The 16,662-nt window shown below is 41.0% G+C and overlaps 1 protein-coding gene across 7 annotated transcripts in view; it reads left to right on the plus strand.

The window, feature by feature from the left end:
* Positions 1 to 314: 314 nt before the first annotated feature.
* LOC109871349 (probable phospholipid-transporting ATPase IH) overlaps positions 315 to 16,662 on the plus strand; it is a 76,819-nt gene continuing 60,471 nt past the window's right edge. For 4 of the 7 annotated variants that reach the window (XM_031805512.1, XM_031805511.1, XM_031805510.1 and 1 more), the window contains exon 1: positions 381 to 988. In XM_031805512.1, coding sequence (XP_031661372.1) covers positions 950 to 988 — 39 coding nt within the window. In that variant the 5' untranslated portion in view covers positions 381 to 949. Of the gene's footprint in view, positions 989 to 16,662 lie in introns of all 7 variants that reach the window. The other 3 variants (XM_031805513.1, XM_031805514.1, XM_020462199.2) reach the window with 2 other exon arrangements.

Raw genomic sequence — 16,662 nt, forward strand, 5'->3', positions numbered from 1 at the left:
TGAAATGTAATTAAAAAAAAAAATCTACAAAATAAATGTTGACCATCAAAAGGTATGGGGCTGGATCAAAAACACCTGGGGCTAATGCCCGAAAGCCCAGACCTAACGACACCACTGCATAATGCCACGTGCATCCACTTTTTTGTAACAGCCTAAACATGACGAAACTTCTATTTCGATCACATAAAGCCTCACATAATTCGACACGATAGACCTTCATACAAAAAAAGGCCTTATCTCACGCGAACAGATTTTGGGCGGAGTAAATTGCCTCTTCCTCTCTCGAATAAACCGTTATGTCGCACACAGATTCATTTTCATTGAAATCAGCATGGGGTGAAATAAATTGCACTACGCAGGCGCAGCATTCTGACGTATGGAGGCAAACAGCTATTCGTATGTGCACCATAACAGAGCAAAAAGAGAGCGGGACTGGAGGGAAAGACATATGAAAAGAGATTTATAGAAGGAAAAGAAGAAGAAAAAACACAAAGGGGAACCAGTGAAAATAAACCCTTCAAGCATTTTCAATGATCAGTTTATGAAACTTTTATTCGTTGTGAAAAAAGGGACATTCCCGAAAACGATTGCCGCGTTCATGTGCTAGTCGGAACTTGTTAACTGGTTGTATTTCTACATGTGGCACGTTCAACCAGGTTGCAAGTCGAAAATGTCAGAGTTTCCCAGTTCCGACTGACGCGTGAACGCAGCATAAGCAGCAAGAATAGCTGCATCACATTACTCCGTTGCATGGCTGTCCAAAATTACATGAAAATCAAAACAGCCAACTAAAAGACCGCTGCTTTCTCGCGCTCATATAGATGGAGAGACAGAGCGCCTGTGAGCGATGGATGCGTGGATAGAGATGAACATTGGGTAGCGTCGGTAAAGATCCAAGGAGACTGGAAAGTGGACAGTAAATAATTGCAAACCGGGAGCTGTCAAAATAATGGATTTTAGCGTGCTACGGAATCTCATCAGCAGATACGTAAGTAGCGGATCGATCAACGCCGCAATGTTACATTGTATTCCTGTAACATCTGCAGCTAACATTCTGTTACATATTCGTTACATATTAACTAACATCACAACATTGTTCACTTTTTGAAACACAGACGTGGGTTGTTTAGGCCGGAAAACATGTGATCAAAGGTTTGTCACAGCAAAACGGCAGTGGAAATGGACTCCCGCCAGGCTTCGGTACTTTGTTTTCGAGCTGAATTTCGGAAGTGCCAGAACAGTCCAGATGTATTGGAAGAGTGTGAGGAATTGAGATCAACTTGGCTGGTCGTTTTCTTTCCCAGAGGCCAGAAACAACACACCTGATATAATTGTCTAATCAACTTGCTCTTAATGTAAACCAGGTGTGTTGGTGCAGGCAAGAAAGAAACCCTTCAAGTCATTTATCAGTTCAAGAGGCTTTATTGTTATGGGAACATATATTAACATTGCCAACACAAATTAAATAATATACAAAAGCGAAATAAACTTTCAAAATTAACAGTAAACATTACTCACAGAAGTTCCAAAAGACTAAAGACATTACAATTGTCATATTATGTATATATACACAGTGTTGTAATGATGAGCACATGGTTAAAGTACAAAAGGGAAAATAAATATATAAATATGGGTTGTATTTACAATGGTGTATGTTCACTGGTTGCCCTTTTCTTGTGGCAACAGGTCACAAATCCTGCTACTGTGATTGCACACTTAGGTATTTCACCCAATAGATATGAGTTGATCAAAATCAGGATTGTTTTAGAATTCTTTGTGGATCTGAGGGAAATATGTGTCTCCAATATGGTCATGCATTTGGCAGGAGGTTAGGAAGTGCAGCTCAGTTTCCACCTCGTTTTGTTCTTGAGAGCCAGGTCTGCCTATGTCGGCCTTTGTCAATAGCAAGGCTATGCTCACTGAGACTGTACAGACAGTAGTCAAAGCTTTCCTTAAGTCAAATAACATTTTATTTGTCACATACACATGGTTAGCAGATGTTAATGTGAGTGTCGCGAAATGCTTGTGCCTCTAGTTCCAAGTAATCTAGCCTAACAATTTCACAACATCTACCTTATACACACAAGTGTAAAGGAATTAATAAGAATATATACATAAAAATATATGGATGAGTGATGGCTGAACGACATAGGCAAGATACAGTAGATGGTATAGAGTACAGTATATACATATGAGATGAGTAATGTAGGGTATGCAAACATTATATAAAGTGGCATTGTTTAAAGTGGCTAGTGATACATTTATTACATCAATTTTTCCATTATTAAAGTGGCTATTGTTGAGTCAGTATGTTGGCAGCAGCCACTCAATGTTAGTGATGGCTGTTTAACAGTGTGATGGCCTTGAGATAGAAGCTGTTTTTCAGTCTCTCGGTCCCCACTTTCATGCACCTGTACTGACCTCGCCTTCTGGATGATAGCGGGGTGAACAGGCAGTGGCTCGGGTGGTTGTTGTCCTCTATGATCTTTTTGGCCTTCCTGTGACATCGGGTGGTGTAGGTGTCCTGGGGGGCAGGTAGTTTGCCCCCGGTGATTCATTGTGCAGACCTCACTACCCTCTGGAGAGCCTTATAGTTATGGGCGCAGCAATTGCCGTACCAGGCGGTGATACAGCCCGACAGGATGCTCTTGATTGTGCATCTGTAAAAGTTTGTGAGTGTTTTTGGGTCAAACTGTGAGTAAGTTTGGGTCAGTCACAGTGGTCGGGTATTTCTGCTGCTGTGTACTCTCAGTTTAGGGCCAAATAGCATTCTAGTTTACTCAGTTTTTTTTTTTTTTTTATTCTTTCCAATGTGTCTTTTTGTTTTCTCATGATTTGGTGATTTGGTTGGGTCTAATTGTGTTGTTGTCTTGGGGCTCAGTGGGATCTGTTTGTGTTTGTTGACAGAGCCCCAAGACCAGCTTGCTTAGGGGACTCTTCTCCAGGTTAATTTCTCTGTAGGTGATTGCTTTGTTATGGAAGGTTTGGGAATCGCTTCCTTTTTAGGTGGTTGTAGAATTTAACAGCTCTTTTCTGGATTTGGATAATTAGCGGGTATCGGCCTAATTCTGCTCTGCGTGCACTATTTGGTGTTTTGCGTCATACACAGAGGATATTTTTGCAGAATTCTGCATGCAGTATCAATTTGGTGTTTGTCCCGTTTTGTGAATTCTTGGTTGGTGAGCAGACATCACAACCACAAAGAGCAATGGGTTCTAGAACTGATTCAATAATTTTTAGCCAGATCCTAATGGGTACTTCAAATGTTATGTTCCTTTTGATGGCATAGAAGGTCCAGGTCTGAGAATCTTTGCAGAAGATCTTGGTGCTGCTGTAGGCCCTCCTTGGTTGGTGACAGAAGCACCAGATCATCAGTAGACATTTGACTTCAGATTCTAGTCGGGTGAGGCCGGGTGCTGCAGACTGTTCTAGTGCCCTCACCAATTCGGTGATATATATATGTTGAAGACATATGGCCCTGTGGGAAGACATGTTTTTTTTGCCAATTTTAACCACACACTTGGTGTTTGTGTACATGGATTTTATAATGTCGTATGTTTTTTCCCCAACACCATTTTCCATCAATTTGTATAGCAGACCCTCATGCCAAATTGAGTCGAAGCTTTTTTGAAATCAACAAAGCATGAGAAGACTTTGCCTTTGTTTTGGTTTGTTTGTTGGTCAATTAGGGTGTGCAGGGTGAATACGTGGTCTATCGTACAATAATTTGGTGAAAAGCCAATTTGACATTTGCTCAGTACATTGTTTTCACTGATAAAATGTACAAGTCTGCTGTTAATGGTAATGCTGAGGATTTTCCCAAGGTTGTTGTTGACGCATATCCCACGGTAGTTATTGGGGTCAAATTTGTCTCAACTTTTGTGGTTTGGGGTGATCAGTCCTTGGTTCCAAATATTGTCGAAGATGCCAGAGCTAAGGATGATGATAGTTTTTTTTAGTATAGCCAATTGTAATTTCTTGTCTGTATATTTGATCATTTCATTGAGGATACCATCAACACAACAGTCCTTTTTGGGTTGGAGGGTTTTTATTTTGTCCTGTAGTTCATTCAAGGTAATTGGAGAATCCATTGGTTTCTGGTAATCTTTATCTCTTTCTTGCTCTCCTTCACATACACACACACACATGCACAATTTTGACATGGAAAAAGAGGGTAAAAACATTTATAATGGCTTATTACTGACAGTTACCAAAGAGTCCAACTAAAAGAGTGAGCATGAATAAAGGCCAACTGCTCTGCTTTTAAATGGCCTATGAGGCATCAATATGAGTCAGAAACAAACATTTTAGTGTGAAAATTGACTACAAAGTGTTTTGTCCAAAACTGAGTTTTGTGAGTTCGTCACAATTTACTGGAGGGTTTGGTACAACAGGGTTCTGCAACCTTTTATTGTCCAGGGACCCCCTCCCAGGAAAACCGGTGACACAGCAAACTCCATCATACGTTAGCAAAAATATTTTTTTCTGGTCTTGTGTTATCATTAGGTGAATGATAATGGCAAGTAGAAATAATCATCATTTTAAAATTAATAGATTTGGTTGATAGTTTTTCACTATTTTGGAAGAGGAAGTGAAAACTCTAACATTAGCTAGAAAGGTAACTCCAAACACATTTTCACTATGAGCAGCTGTTTAGGTTAGGTTAGCCATGTTTTGGCAAAAATGAATGTCCAAGTCAAGAAAGCTTACCAGTGGCACTTGCCGCACTGGTAGCCTGTTCACGGGTGCTTTTCCAAAGCCTATGTCAGATACTTGAGTGAGTGTGATTGGCTCAATTGAAATAAAACATATTTTTCCACATTAAAAAAATTATTATCTTTGCTCCAAGAGTATCTTTTTTCTCCCACTCTGGTCGTTGTGGGGGGAGCACGGGGGCGGATTGGGGGCTGATAAGCAACCTTGGTTGCTGGGTGGGATTGGAAGGGGGGGGAGGTGTGCAACATGGTTTCTAGGTGGAGAGGTAGGATGTGGGTGGGTGGATGGGGTCTAAGGAGGGGGGGCTGTAATGGATTATCTTTGTATACATTTCTTTGATTGTTTTTGTACCTGTAACCCCCTCGCCCCCTATGAGTTTCTCTCTTGAGAAAATAAATAAAAAGTTGATCACCAAGAAATACAACTCAGTTGTATCCCAACTGCTACTTGTCAGTATTCAAAAACCCATTCGCGAGCATCTTATGTCCCACCGTGACCTGTTTTGTAGCATGATTCCTTATGAAACACTGCCAGACAGATGCACACTAGATAGTGAGAAAGTTGTGAAAAACTTAACAGCACTGAAGCACACACGTCGCCACTCGCCGGTGACTTGATAAGATGACTGCAGCCTGGCTGCTCAATGTGCTTGCTAGCTACTACTTGCTAGCTTCATTGACAAACACAGAGTTGGAAATTAGCTAGCTAACAAGTGATTTTGGGCACTGATAAACAGTGTGTTACTTGTGCTTTATTTTTTATAGTTTGACAGCTTGCAGATGATGACGTTTTAGACATGTTATTGTTCTCAGGAATCAGTCCTGAGCGTGCAGCCAGACTTTCCTGACTCAGTAGACTATATGCAGTGCACGGAATAGTTTTTCATCCACATTTTTTTACTTGAGATAATACTATACCAAACATCTTAGCTAGATTTAGAATTGCAACACTAAGACCTCAGCATAAACGTCTAAATCTATTACAGATTTCTTGATTTGTATTACATTAATTCAGATTATTTTACTGTGTTGTTGCAGAGGTGACTCGGGAGGGACAAACAACTGTACTTGCCAGGGTACAATATACAAACATAACACACCCAAGACAACTCTCGTTTAGCTTCAGTCATGGCCGCTAGCATTTCTTAATGAGCAATCCTTAAAACAAAGCCAAATCAGGAAGTGCAGTCACCCTTTTGTGTGTGTGAGAGAGAGAGGCAGATATCAAGAAGGAAAGTCACACAGAAAATTACATCAATTTGATGTATAATCAATGGGCTGAACAGGAGCAGAGCAGGAAATGGCTGTGCTGATGAGTGTTGATGACCATGAGTTACAGTATTACCGGTAAGAGCACTAATGTCACTGTCATTAACACAGTCTGCTATCTGCACAGAAAGGAAGCAGCTGGACGCTAATGAGAGAGGGTAACCGTGATACGAAGCAGGCCGCTGACTTTGTCTCAAATTATACCCTACACAGTACACTACCTTTTTTTAAATGACATTTTCTTACAGAGTTCAAAGATAAAATAGTAATCACATAGTGCATCTACTTCTGACCAGAGCCATGCAGTAGCCTATGTGGTGAACTATAGGGCATAGGGTTTAGACTAGATATTAGAGGTTGACCGATTAATCGGTATGGTCGATTAATTAGGGCCGATTTCAAGTTTTCATAACAAACGGAAATCGTTATTTTTGGGCGCCAATTTTGCTGATAAAAAAAAAACATGTATATATACAGTGGGGCAAAAAAGTATTTAGTCAGCCACCAATTGTGCAAGTTCTCCCACTTAAAAAGATGAGAGGCCTGTAATTTTCTATGACAGACAAAATGAGAAAAAAAATCCAGAAAATCACATTGTAGAATTTTTTATGAATTTATTTGCAAATTATGGTGGAAAATAAGTATTTGGTCACCTACAAACAAGCAAGATTTCTGGCTCTCACAGACATGTAACTTCTTCTTTAAGAGGCACCTGTCCACAACCTCAAACAGTCACACTCCAAACTACAATATGGCCAAGACCAAAGAGCTGTCAAAGGACACCAGAAACAAAATTGTAGACCTGCACCAGGCTGGGAAGACTGAATCTGCAATAGGTAAGCAGCTTGGTTTGAAGAAATCAACTGTGGGAGCAATTATTAGGAAATGGAAGACATACAAGACCACTGATAATCTCCCTCGATCTGGGGCGCCACGCAAGATCTCACCCCGTGGGGTCAAAATGATCACAAGAACGGTGAGCAAAAATCCCAGAACCACACGGGGGGACCTAGTGAATGACCTGTAGAGAGCTGGGACCAAAGTAACAAAGCCTACCATCAGTAACACACTACGCCGCTAGGGACTCAAATCCTGCAGTGCCAGACGTGTCCCCCTGCTTAAGCCAGTACATGTCCAGGCCCTTCTGAAGTTTGCTAGAGAGCGTTTGGATGATCCAGAAGAAGATTGGGAGAATGTCAGATGAAACCAAAATATAACTTTTTGGTAAAAACTCAACTCGTCGTGTTTGGAGGACAAAGAATGCTGAGTTGCATCCAAAGAACACCATACCTACTGTGAAGCATGGGGGTGGAAACATCATGCTTTGGGGCTGTTTTTCTGCAAAGGGAAAAGGACGACTGAGCCGTGTAAAGGAAAGAATGAATGGGGCCATGTATCGTGAGATTTTGAGTGAAAACCTCCTTCCATCAGCAAGGGCATTGAAGATGAAACGTGGCTGGGTCTTTCAGCATGACAATGATCCCAAACACACCGCCTGGGCAACGAAAGAGTGGCTTCGTAAGAAGCATTTCAAGGTCCTGGAGTGGCCTAGCCAGTCTCCAGATCTCAACCCCATAGAAAATCTTTGGAGGGAGTTGAAAGTCTGTGTTGCCCAGCAACAGCCCCAAAACATCACTGCTCTAGGAGATCTGCATGGAGGAATGGGCCAAAATACCAGCAACAGTGTGTGAAAACCTTGTGAAGACTTACAGAAAACGTTTGACCTCTGTCATTGCCAACAAAGGGTATATAACAAAGTATTGAGATAAACTTGTGTTATTGACCAAATACTTATTTTCCACCATAATTTGCAAATAAAGTCATTAAAAATCCTACAATGTGATTTTTCTGGATTTTTTTTCTCATTTTGTCTGTCATAGTTGAAGTGTACCTATGATGAAAATTACAGGCCTCTCATCTTTTTAAGGGGGAGAACTTGCACAATTGGTGGCTGACTAAATACTTTTTTGCCCCACTGTATCTATATATATTTAAGAACACATTCTTATTTTCAATGACGGCCTAGGAACGGTGGTTTAACTGCCTTGTTAAACGACAGATTTTCACCTTGTCAGCTCGGGGGATCCAATCTTGGAACCTTACAGTTAACTAGTCTAACGCACTAACCACCTGATTACATTGCACTCCACGATGAGCCTGCCTGTTACGCGAATGCAGTAGAAGCCAAGGTAAGTTGCTAGCTAGCATTAAACTTATCTTATAAAAAACAATCAATCAATCATAATCACTAGTTATAACTACACATGCTTGATGATATTACTAGTTTATCTAGCGTGTCCTGCATTGCATATAATCAATGCAACGCTGGGGGATGATTTAACAAAAGCGCATTTGCGAAAAAAGCACAATCGTTGGATGACTGTACCTAACCATTAACACACTTTTTAAAATCAATACACAGAAGTATATATTTTTAAACCTGCATATTTAGCTAAAAAGCAGGCAATATTGACCAGGTGAAATTGTGTCACTTCTCTTGCGTTCATTGCATGCAGAGTCAGGGTATATGCAACAGTTTGGGCAGCCTGGCTCATTGCGAACTAATTTGCCAGAAGTTGATGTAATTATGACATAACATTGAAGGTTGTGCAATGTAACAGCAATATTTAGACTCTTTCACTGAAAGAAAAAAATGTTTTGTTTTCGAAATGATCGTTTCAGTATTTGACCATATTAATGACCTAAGGCTCGTATTTCTGTGTGTTATGTTATAATTAAGTCTATGATTTGATAGAGCAGTCTGACTGAGCGATGGTAGGCAGCAGCAGGCTCGTAAACATTCATTCAAACAGCACTTTAGTGCGTTTTGCCAGCAGCTCTTCGCAAGCACAGCGCTGTTTTTGATTTCAAGCCCATCAGCCTAATGGCTGGTGTAACCGATGTGAAATGGCTAGCTAGTTAGCGGGGTGTGCGCTAATAGTGTTTCAAACGTCACTCGCTCTGAGACTTGGAGTAGTTATTCCCCTTGCTCTGCAAGGGCCACGGCTTTTGTGGAGCGATTGGTAATGCTGCTTCGAGTGTGGCTGTTGCCGATGTGTTCCTGGTTCGAGCCCAGGTAGGGGCGAGGAGAGGGATGGAAGCTATACTGTTACACTGGCAATACTAAAGTGCCTATAAGAACATCCAATAGTCAAAGATATATGAAATACAAATGGTATAGAGAGAAATAGTCCTATAAATACTATATTAACTACAACCTAAAACCTCTTACCTTGGAATATTGAAGTCTCATGTTAAAAGGAACCACCAACTTTCATATGTTCTCATGTTCTGAGCAAGGAACTCAAATGTTAGCTTTTTTACATGGCACATATTGCACTTTTACTTTTCCAACACTTTGTTTTTGCATTATTTAAACCAAATTGAACATGTTTCATTATTTATTGGAGGCTAAATGGATTTTTATTGATTTATTATATTAAGTTAAAATAAGTGTTAATTCATTATTGTTGTAATTGTCATTATTACAAATAAATAAATAGAAATCGTCCGATTAATCGGCATCGGCTTTTTTGGTCCTCCAATAATCGGTGTCGGCGTTGAAAAATCATAATCGGTCGACCTCTACTAGATATGGTCCTAATGAGAGAAGGGAACAGTGATAGGAGGCTGACCTCTCAGGCTCTCTGAACATACAGTGCAACCTCCATTAAAACCTGCCTACACTGGGTGTCTATCTTTGTTTTGTAGAGTGTGTGTGTGGACGGCAGCTTGACTGATGCCCTGCTGGGTGTGATGTCAGGGGAAATCAGATTCACTAGTGAGAGGAGGTCACCGAGCTCACCTCTCATCGCTCACTTCATCACTCACCCTGCCCCCTCTCCCTCTCTTCAGTCTTATATCACCATGGCAACATGAAGTTGAAGTGGTCATCCATCCATCCATTCTTCTCTTGTTCTCCTAGGCTACAGGTATACACTCTAGGCAGGTGTTAATAACTTCTTATGGCTGCAGGGGCAGTATTGAGTAGCTTGGATGAAAGGTGCCCAGAGGTGCCCAGAGTAATCTGCCTGCTCCTCAGTCTCAGTTGCTAATATATGCATATTATTATTCATATTGGATAGAAAACACTCCGATGTTTCTAAAACTGTTTGAATGATGTCTGTGAGTGTAACAGAACTCATATGGCAGGCAAAAACCTGAGAAAAAATCCAAACAGGAAGTGGGAAATCTGAGGTTGGTCGATTTTCAACCCAGCACCTATTGAATACACAGTGGGATATTGGTTATGTTGCATTTCCTAAGGCTTCCACTAGCTGTCAATCGTCTTTAGAAACTTCTTTGAGGATTCTACTGCGAAGTAGGACGGAATGAGAGAGGAATGAGTCAGAGGTCTGCCAGCAGTCATGCGCTGGTCACGCGCATTTCACATGAGAGGTATCTCCCGTTCCTTTGCTTTTCTGAAGACAAAGGAATTATCCGGTTGGAATATTATTGAAGTTTTATGTTAAAAACATCCTAAAGATTGAATCCATACATCGTTTGACATGTTTCTACGGACAGTAACGGAACTTTTTGACATTTTGTCTGCAACTAGGGAATGCGCTTCATGACTATGGATTTGTTTACCAAACGTGCTAACAAAAGTAGCTCTTTGGACATAAATGATGGACATTATCGAACTAAATCAAACATTTAATGTGGAACTGGGATTCCTGGGAGTGCATTCTGATGAAGATCATCAAAGGTAAGTGAATATTTATAATGCTATTTATATTTATGACTAATGTTGACTACCCAATATGGCGGATATCTTTTTGGCTGCTTTGTTTTCTGAAAGCTGTACTCAGATTATTGCATGGTTTGCTTTTTCCGTTAAAAAAAAATCTGACACAGCAGTTGCATTAAGGAGAAGTTGATCTCTAATTCCATGTATGACAGTTGTATTTTCATCAACATTTATAATGAGTATTTCTGTAAATAGATGTGGCTCTCTGCACAATCACCGGATATTTTTGGAACTAGTGAACATAACGCACCAATGTATACTGAGATTGTTTTATATAAATATGCACTTTATCGAACAAAACATATATGTATTGTGTAACATGAAGTCCTATGAGTGTCATCTGATGAAGATTATCAAAGGTTAGTGATTAATTTTATCTCTATTTGTGCTTTTTGTGACTCCTCTCTTTGCCTGGAAAAATGGCTGAATTTTTCTGTGACTTGGCGGTGACCTAACATAATCACTTGTGGTACTTTCGCTGTAAATCCTATTTGAAATCGGACACTTTGGAAGGATTAACAACAAAATGACCTTTAAAATGGTATAAGATACATGAATGTTTGAGGAATTTTAATTATGAGATTTCTGTTGTTTGAATTTGGCGCTCTGGACTTTCACTGGCTGTTGTCATATCAATCCCGTTAACGTTAAAGGTCAACTAGAGACTGTACGGCTAGTTGTTTACTATGTCTTGTTAACTTATTGATGTTTTACATTATTGTCATGTAGCAGAAGCTCTTATCCAGAGCAACTTACAGGAGCAATTAGGGTTAAGTGCCTTGCTCAAGGCCGCATCATCAGATGTGGTCACTAGGTTGGCTCTGGGATTCGAAACCAGTGAACTTTCGGTTACTGGCCCAATGCTCTTAACGGCTTGGCTCCCTGCCACTGTAGTTTTGGGCATTTCCATGTAAAAGGACCCATGAGCACCAACATTATTTTTATAGGAGCATATCAAATTGGGTGTCAAATGAAAGCTAAGAGTCTATATTGTTGGGAAATTAAAGCATAAAAACATTATTCAACCATTTTCCATCTTAAAAATGAGGCATAAGTAAAGGCTTTTATTTCTGAATAAACAGATGGAAAAGGGGTCTTAGGAAACATCTACAAGGAAAAAGTCTTAAAAGGTACCAGAAATAGGGTTGCACATTTTGGGGAATATTCAGAGGTGGAAATATATGGGAATTAACGGGAATATATGGGAAATATATGCAAATTAATATTAATGCCATTTTTAAATGTAGATGTTTTTTGCATTGGATATATTTACTATATCATATGGAGATGGAAACATAAACCTTTTAACTTATCATAAGTAGACATAATTGCAAAGGATGAAATCCTTCCAATAGAAATAAAAAATTCCATTTAGTTATGAATTGAACTTTAATTAAATGAGTTGACTCTTCACATGGGATGATTTCACTGAACAACAAAAGAAAGGGAATATTGAATGATCCCCAATGATCCATCGCATCTCCCCAAAACATTTTCAACATAGATCTGTAAAATGATAGTCTATAAATTAAAGCTTTGGTTGTCTTCCTCTCAGGCTTCCATGTCTTCTCTCTGGACCTCCTCAATGTCCACCTCTTGAACATCAGACTGAGGTCTCATCTTCACTGTCACTTTCCAACCTTGTTGAGGATGTCTTGTTGTCAGGCTCAAAAAGCCTCAAATTTGCCCGGATGGCCATCAATTTTTCAACCCTTGCATTGGTCAGCCTGTTGCGTGCTTTGGTGTGTGTGTTCCCAAACAAGGACCAGTTGCGCTCTGAGGCGGCTGATGATGGTGGGATTTGGAGGATGATGGAGGCAACAGGGGAAAGAGACTCAGATCCACAAAGTCCCATCCACCAGGTGGCTGATGAGTTGTGTTGGCACGACTGCCATATTGCATCTCCATCCCAAAGCCCTTGCTTGGATGTGTACTTCTCCAGATGGCCAAGAACCTTGCCCTCATCCAGGCCAAGGTGGCGAGACATGGTAGTGAGTGATGAAACCATAGGCCTTGTTGACCCAGACAGGATGCTCTTGCTAGCATACTTGGGGTCCAACATGTTCGCTGTGGCGTGTATGGGCTTCAGGCAGAAGTCTTCATGCTCTTTGATGTATTTCAGAACTGCAGTTTCCTCTGCTTGGAGCAACAGTGAAGTGGGCAGGGCAGTACAGATTTCTTCTCTTACATCTGCAAGCAGAGTCTGAACATCAGACAGGATGGCATTGTCTCCCTCAATCCTTGCAATGGCTACTGCTATAGGTTTCAGGAGTTTCAAGCTGTTTACCACTCTCTCCCAAAATATATCATCCAGGAGGATCCTCTTGATGGGGCTGTCCCTATCGGCAGACTGATATGGCCATTTCTTGGAGAGAATCTTTCCCCTCCAGGAGACTGTCAAACATGATGACAACACCACCCCAACGGGTGTTACTGGGCAGAGCGTATCCACTGTTTTCAGTGCCATGATGTCCTTGAGGAGCAGCTTCAATGCATGAGCAGCACAGCCAATGGGTGTGATGTGAGGGTAGGACTCCTCCACTTTAGACCAAGCAGCCTTCATGTTCGCAGCATTGTCTTTCACCAGTGCAAATGCATTCTGTAAGTTTATGAAACATTGCATTGTGCCTTATAATTCTGTTACCATAACTCCACTTATGTGTAAGATATTTTCTAACATCTCTCTCTCATGAGGGAGGACAATACAAGTTAATATAAGTAACAATTAATGGTAGACCTACCAATTAGTTATAGTGATTTTACTGATGTCAATTTTGTTTACAAATTATTAAGTGATTAAAACTTGTAATTCCATTACAAAATTGGTAACCCAAAAATCTGTAACGGAATTACTGAAGCTGAATTGGCTACAATGGGAAATCATAAAAATCACTCACCGCAGTCACCTACTAGTGTCCTCCCTTCCACTGGCATACTGTTATGTTCAGCTCATAACTGTTTTCTTTGTCTTTCTGTTGTCTGGTGGTCAAACCAAGACAGTTGACGGTGAATCCCAATCACCCCTCCTCGCCCCTACGTGTTGCTGACAAAACGCAGAGGGTGACTTCAGAGTGGCAAGTGGAGGGGCAAGGGGAAGGGAGTGATTTGGGATTCACTCTGTCTGGACAACCCCTCCCTCTCTCTCCCTCTTTCCATCTCTCTTTCTTGGCCTTTCTCTCTCTCTCTCTACAGTCGTGGCCAAGTTTTGAGAATGACACAAATATTAATTTCCACAAAGTTTGCTGCTTCAGTGTATTTAGATATTTTTGTCAGATGTTACTATGGAATACGGAAGTATATTTACAAGCATTTCAGTGTGTGTCAAAGGCTTTTATTGACAATTACATGAAGTTGATGCAGAGTCGATATTTGCAGTGTTGACCCTTCTTTTTCAAGACCTCTGCAATCCTCACTGGCATGCTGTCAATTAACTTCTGGGCCACACCCTGACTGATGGCAGCCCTTCTTGCATAATCAATGCTTGGAGTTTGTCAGAATTTGTGGGTTTCTGTTTGTCCAACCCCCTCTTGGGGATTGACCACAAGTTCTCAATGGGATTAAGGTCTGGGGAGTTTCCTGGCCATGGACCCAACATATCAATGTTTTGTTCCCTGAGCCACTTAGTTATCACTTTTGCCTTATGTCAAGGTGCTCCATCACCAAACCTGGATGGTTGGGAGAAGTTGCTCTCGGAGGATGTGTTGGTACCATTCTTTATTCATGGCTGTGTTGTAAGGCAAATTGTGAGTGAGCCCACTCCCTTGGCTGAGAAGCAACCCCACATATGAATGGTCTTAGGGTGCTTTACTGTTGGCATGACACAGGACTGATGGTAGCGCTCACTTTTTTATGGATGTCCTATACAATCGGAAAGGGGATTCATCAGAGAAAATTATTTTACCCCAGTCCTCAGTAGTCCAATCCCTGTACCTTTTGCAGAATATCAGTCTGTCCCTGATGTTTTTCCTGGAGAGAAGTGGCTTCTTTGCTGCCCTTCTTGACACCAGGCCATCCTCCAAAAGTCTTCACCTCACTGTGTGTGCAGATGCACTCACACCTGCCTGCTGCCTTTCCTGAGCAAGCTCTGTACTGGTGGTGCCCCGATGCCGCAGCTGAATCAACTTTAAGAAACGGTCCTCTTGCTTGCTGGATTTTCATGGGCGCCCTGAAGCCTTCTTCACAACAATTGAACCGCTCTCCTTGAAGTTCTTGATGATCCGGTAAATGGTTGATTTAGGTGCAATCTTACTGGCAGCAATATCCTTGCCTGTGAAGCCCTTTTTGTGCAAAGCAATCATGACGGCACGTGTTTCCTTGCAGGTAACCATGGTTGACAGAGGAAGAACAATGATTCCAAGCACCACCCTCCTTTTGAAGCTTCCAGTCTGTTATTCAAACTCAATCAGCATGACAGAGTGATCTCCAGCCTTGTCCTCGTAAACACTCACACCTGTGTTAACGAGAGAATCACTGACATGATGTCAGCTGGTCCTTTTGTGACAGGGCTGAAATGCAGTGGAAATGTTTTTTTGTGGTTCACTTAATTTGCATGGCAAAGAGGGACTTTGCAATTAATTGCAATTCATCTGATCACTCTTCATAATATTCTGGAGCATATACAAATTGCCATCATACAAACTGAGGCAGCAGATCTGTGAAAATTAATATTTGTGTCATTCTCAAAACTTTTGGCCATGACTGTAGTTAATGTCATCTCTCCCAGCTCTTACTGACACCTACCCATGAGCCCCCTCTCTTTCAATTTACTGTAACCAGCATCCTCATCCACTGAGCTCCGACCGACTCCGGACGTCCATGGACATTGAAAGTAGAGGTCGACCGATTAATCGGGGTGGCCGATTAATTAGGGCCGATTTCAAGTTTTCAATCGGAAATTGACGCCGATTCTTTTATTTATATATCTTTATTTTTTTTACGCCTTTATTTAATCTTTATTTAACTAGGCAAGTCAGTTAAGAACACATTCTTATTTTCAATGACAGCCTAGGAACGGTGGGTTAACTGCCTTGTTCAGGGGCAGAACGACAGATTTTTAACTTGTCAGCTCAGGGATTCAATCTTACAACCTTACGGGTTAACTAGTCCAACGCTCTAACCACCTGCCTCAAGAGGTGCCTGCCTGTTACGCGAATGCAGTAAGAAGTCAAGGTAAGTTGCTAGCTAGCATTAAACTTAATCAATCATAATCACTAGTTATAACTACACATGGTTGATGATATCACTAATTTATCTAGCGTGTCCTGCGTTGCATATAATCGATGCAGTGCGCATTTGCGAAAAAGGACTGTCGTTGCTCCAACGTGTACCTAACCATAAACATCAATGCCTTTCTTAAAATCAATACACAGAAGTATATATTTTTAAACCTGCATATTTAGCTAAAATAAATCCAGGTTAGCAGGCAATGTTAAACAGGTGTAATGGTGTCACTTCTCTTGCGTTCATTGCACGCAGAGTCAGGGTATATGCAACAGTTTGGGCCACCTGGCTCATTGCGAACTAATGTGCCAGAATTTTACATAATTATGACATAACATTGAAGGTTGTGCAATATTTAGACTGATGGATGCCACCCGTTAGATAAAATACGGTATTTCACTGAAAGAATAAATTTTTGTTTTCGAGATGATAGTTTCTGGATTCAACCATATTAATGACCTAAGGCTCATATTTCTCTGTGTTATTATGATATAATTAAGTCTATGATTTGATAGAGCAGTCTGACTGAGCGATGGTGGGCACCTGCAGGCTCATAAGCATTCATTCAAACAGCACTTTCGTGCATTTTGCCAGCAGCTCTGCTGTTTATGAATTCAAGCCTATCAACACCCGAGATTAGGCTGGTGTAACCGATGTGAAATGGCTAGCTAGTTAGTGGGGTGCGCCCTAATAGCTTTTCAAACGTCA

The sequence above is a fragment of the Oncorhynchus kisutch genome, linkage group LG26 (assembly GCF_002021735.2).
Source record: "Oncorhynchus kisutch isolate 150728-3 linkage group LG26, Okis_V2, whole genome shotgun sequence".
Classification (NCBI taxonomy): domain Eukaryota; kingdom Metazoa; phylum Chordata; class Actinopteri; order Salmoniformes; family Salmonidae; genus Oncorhynchus; species Oncorhynchus kisutch.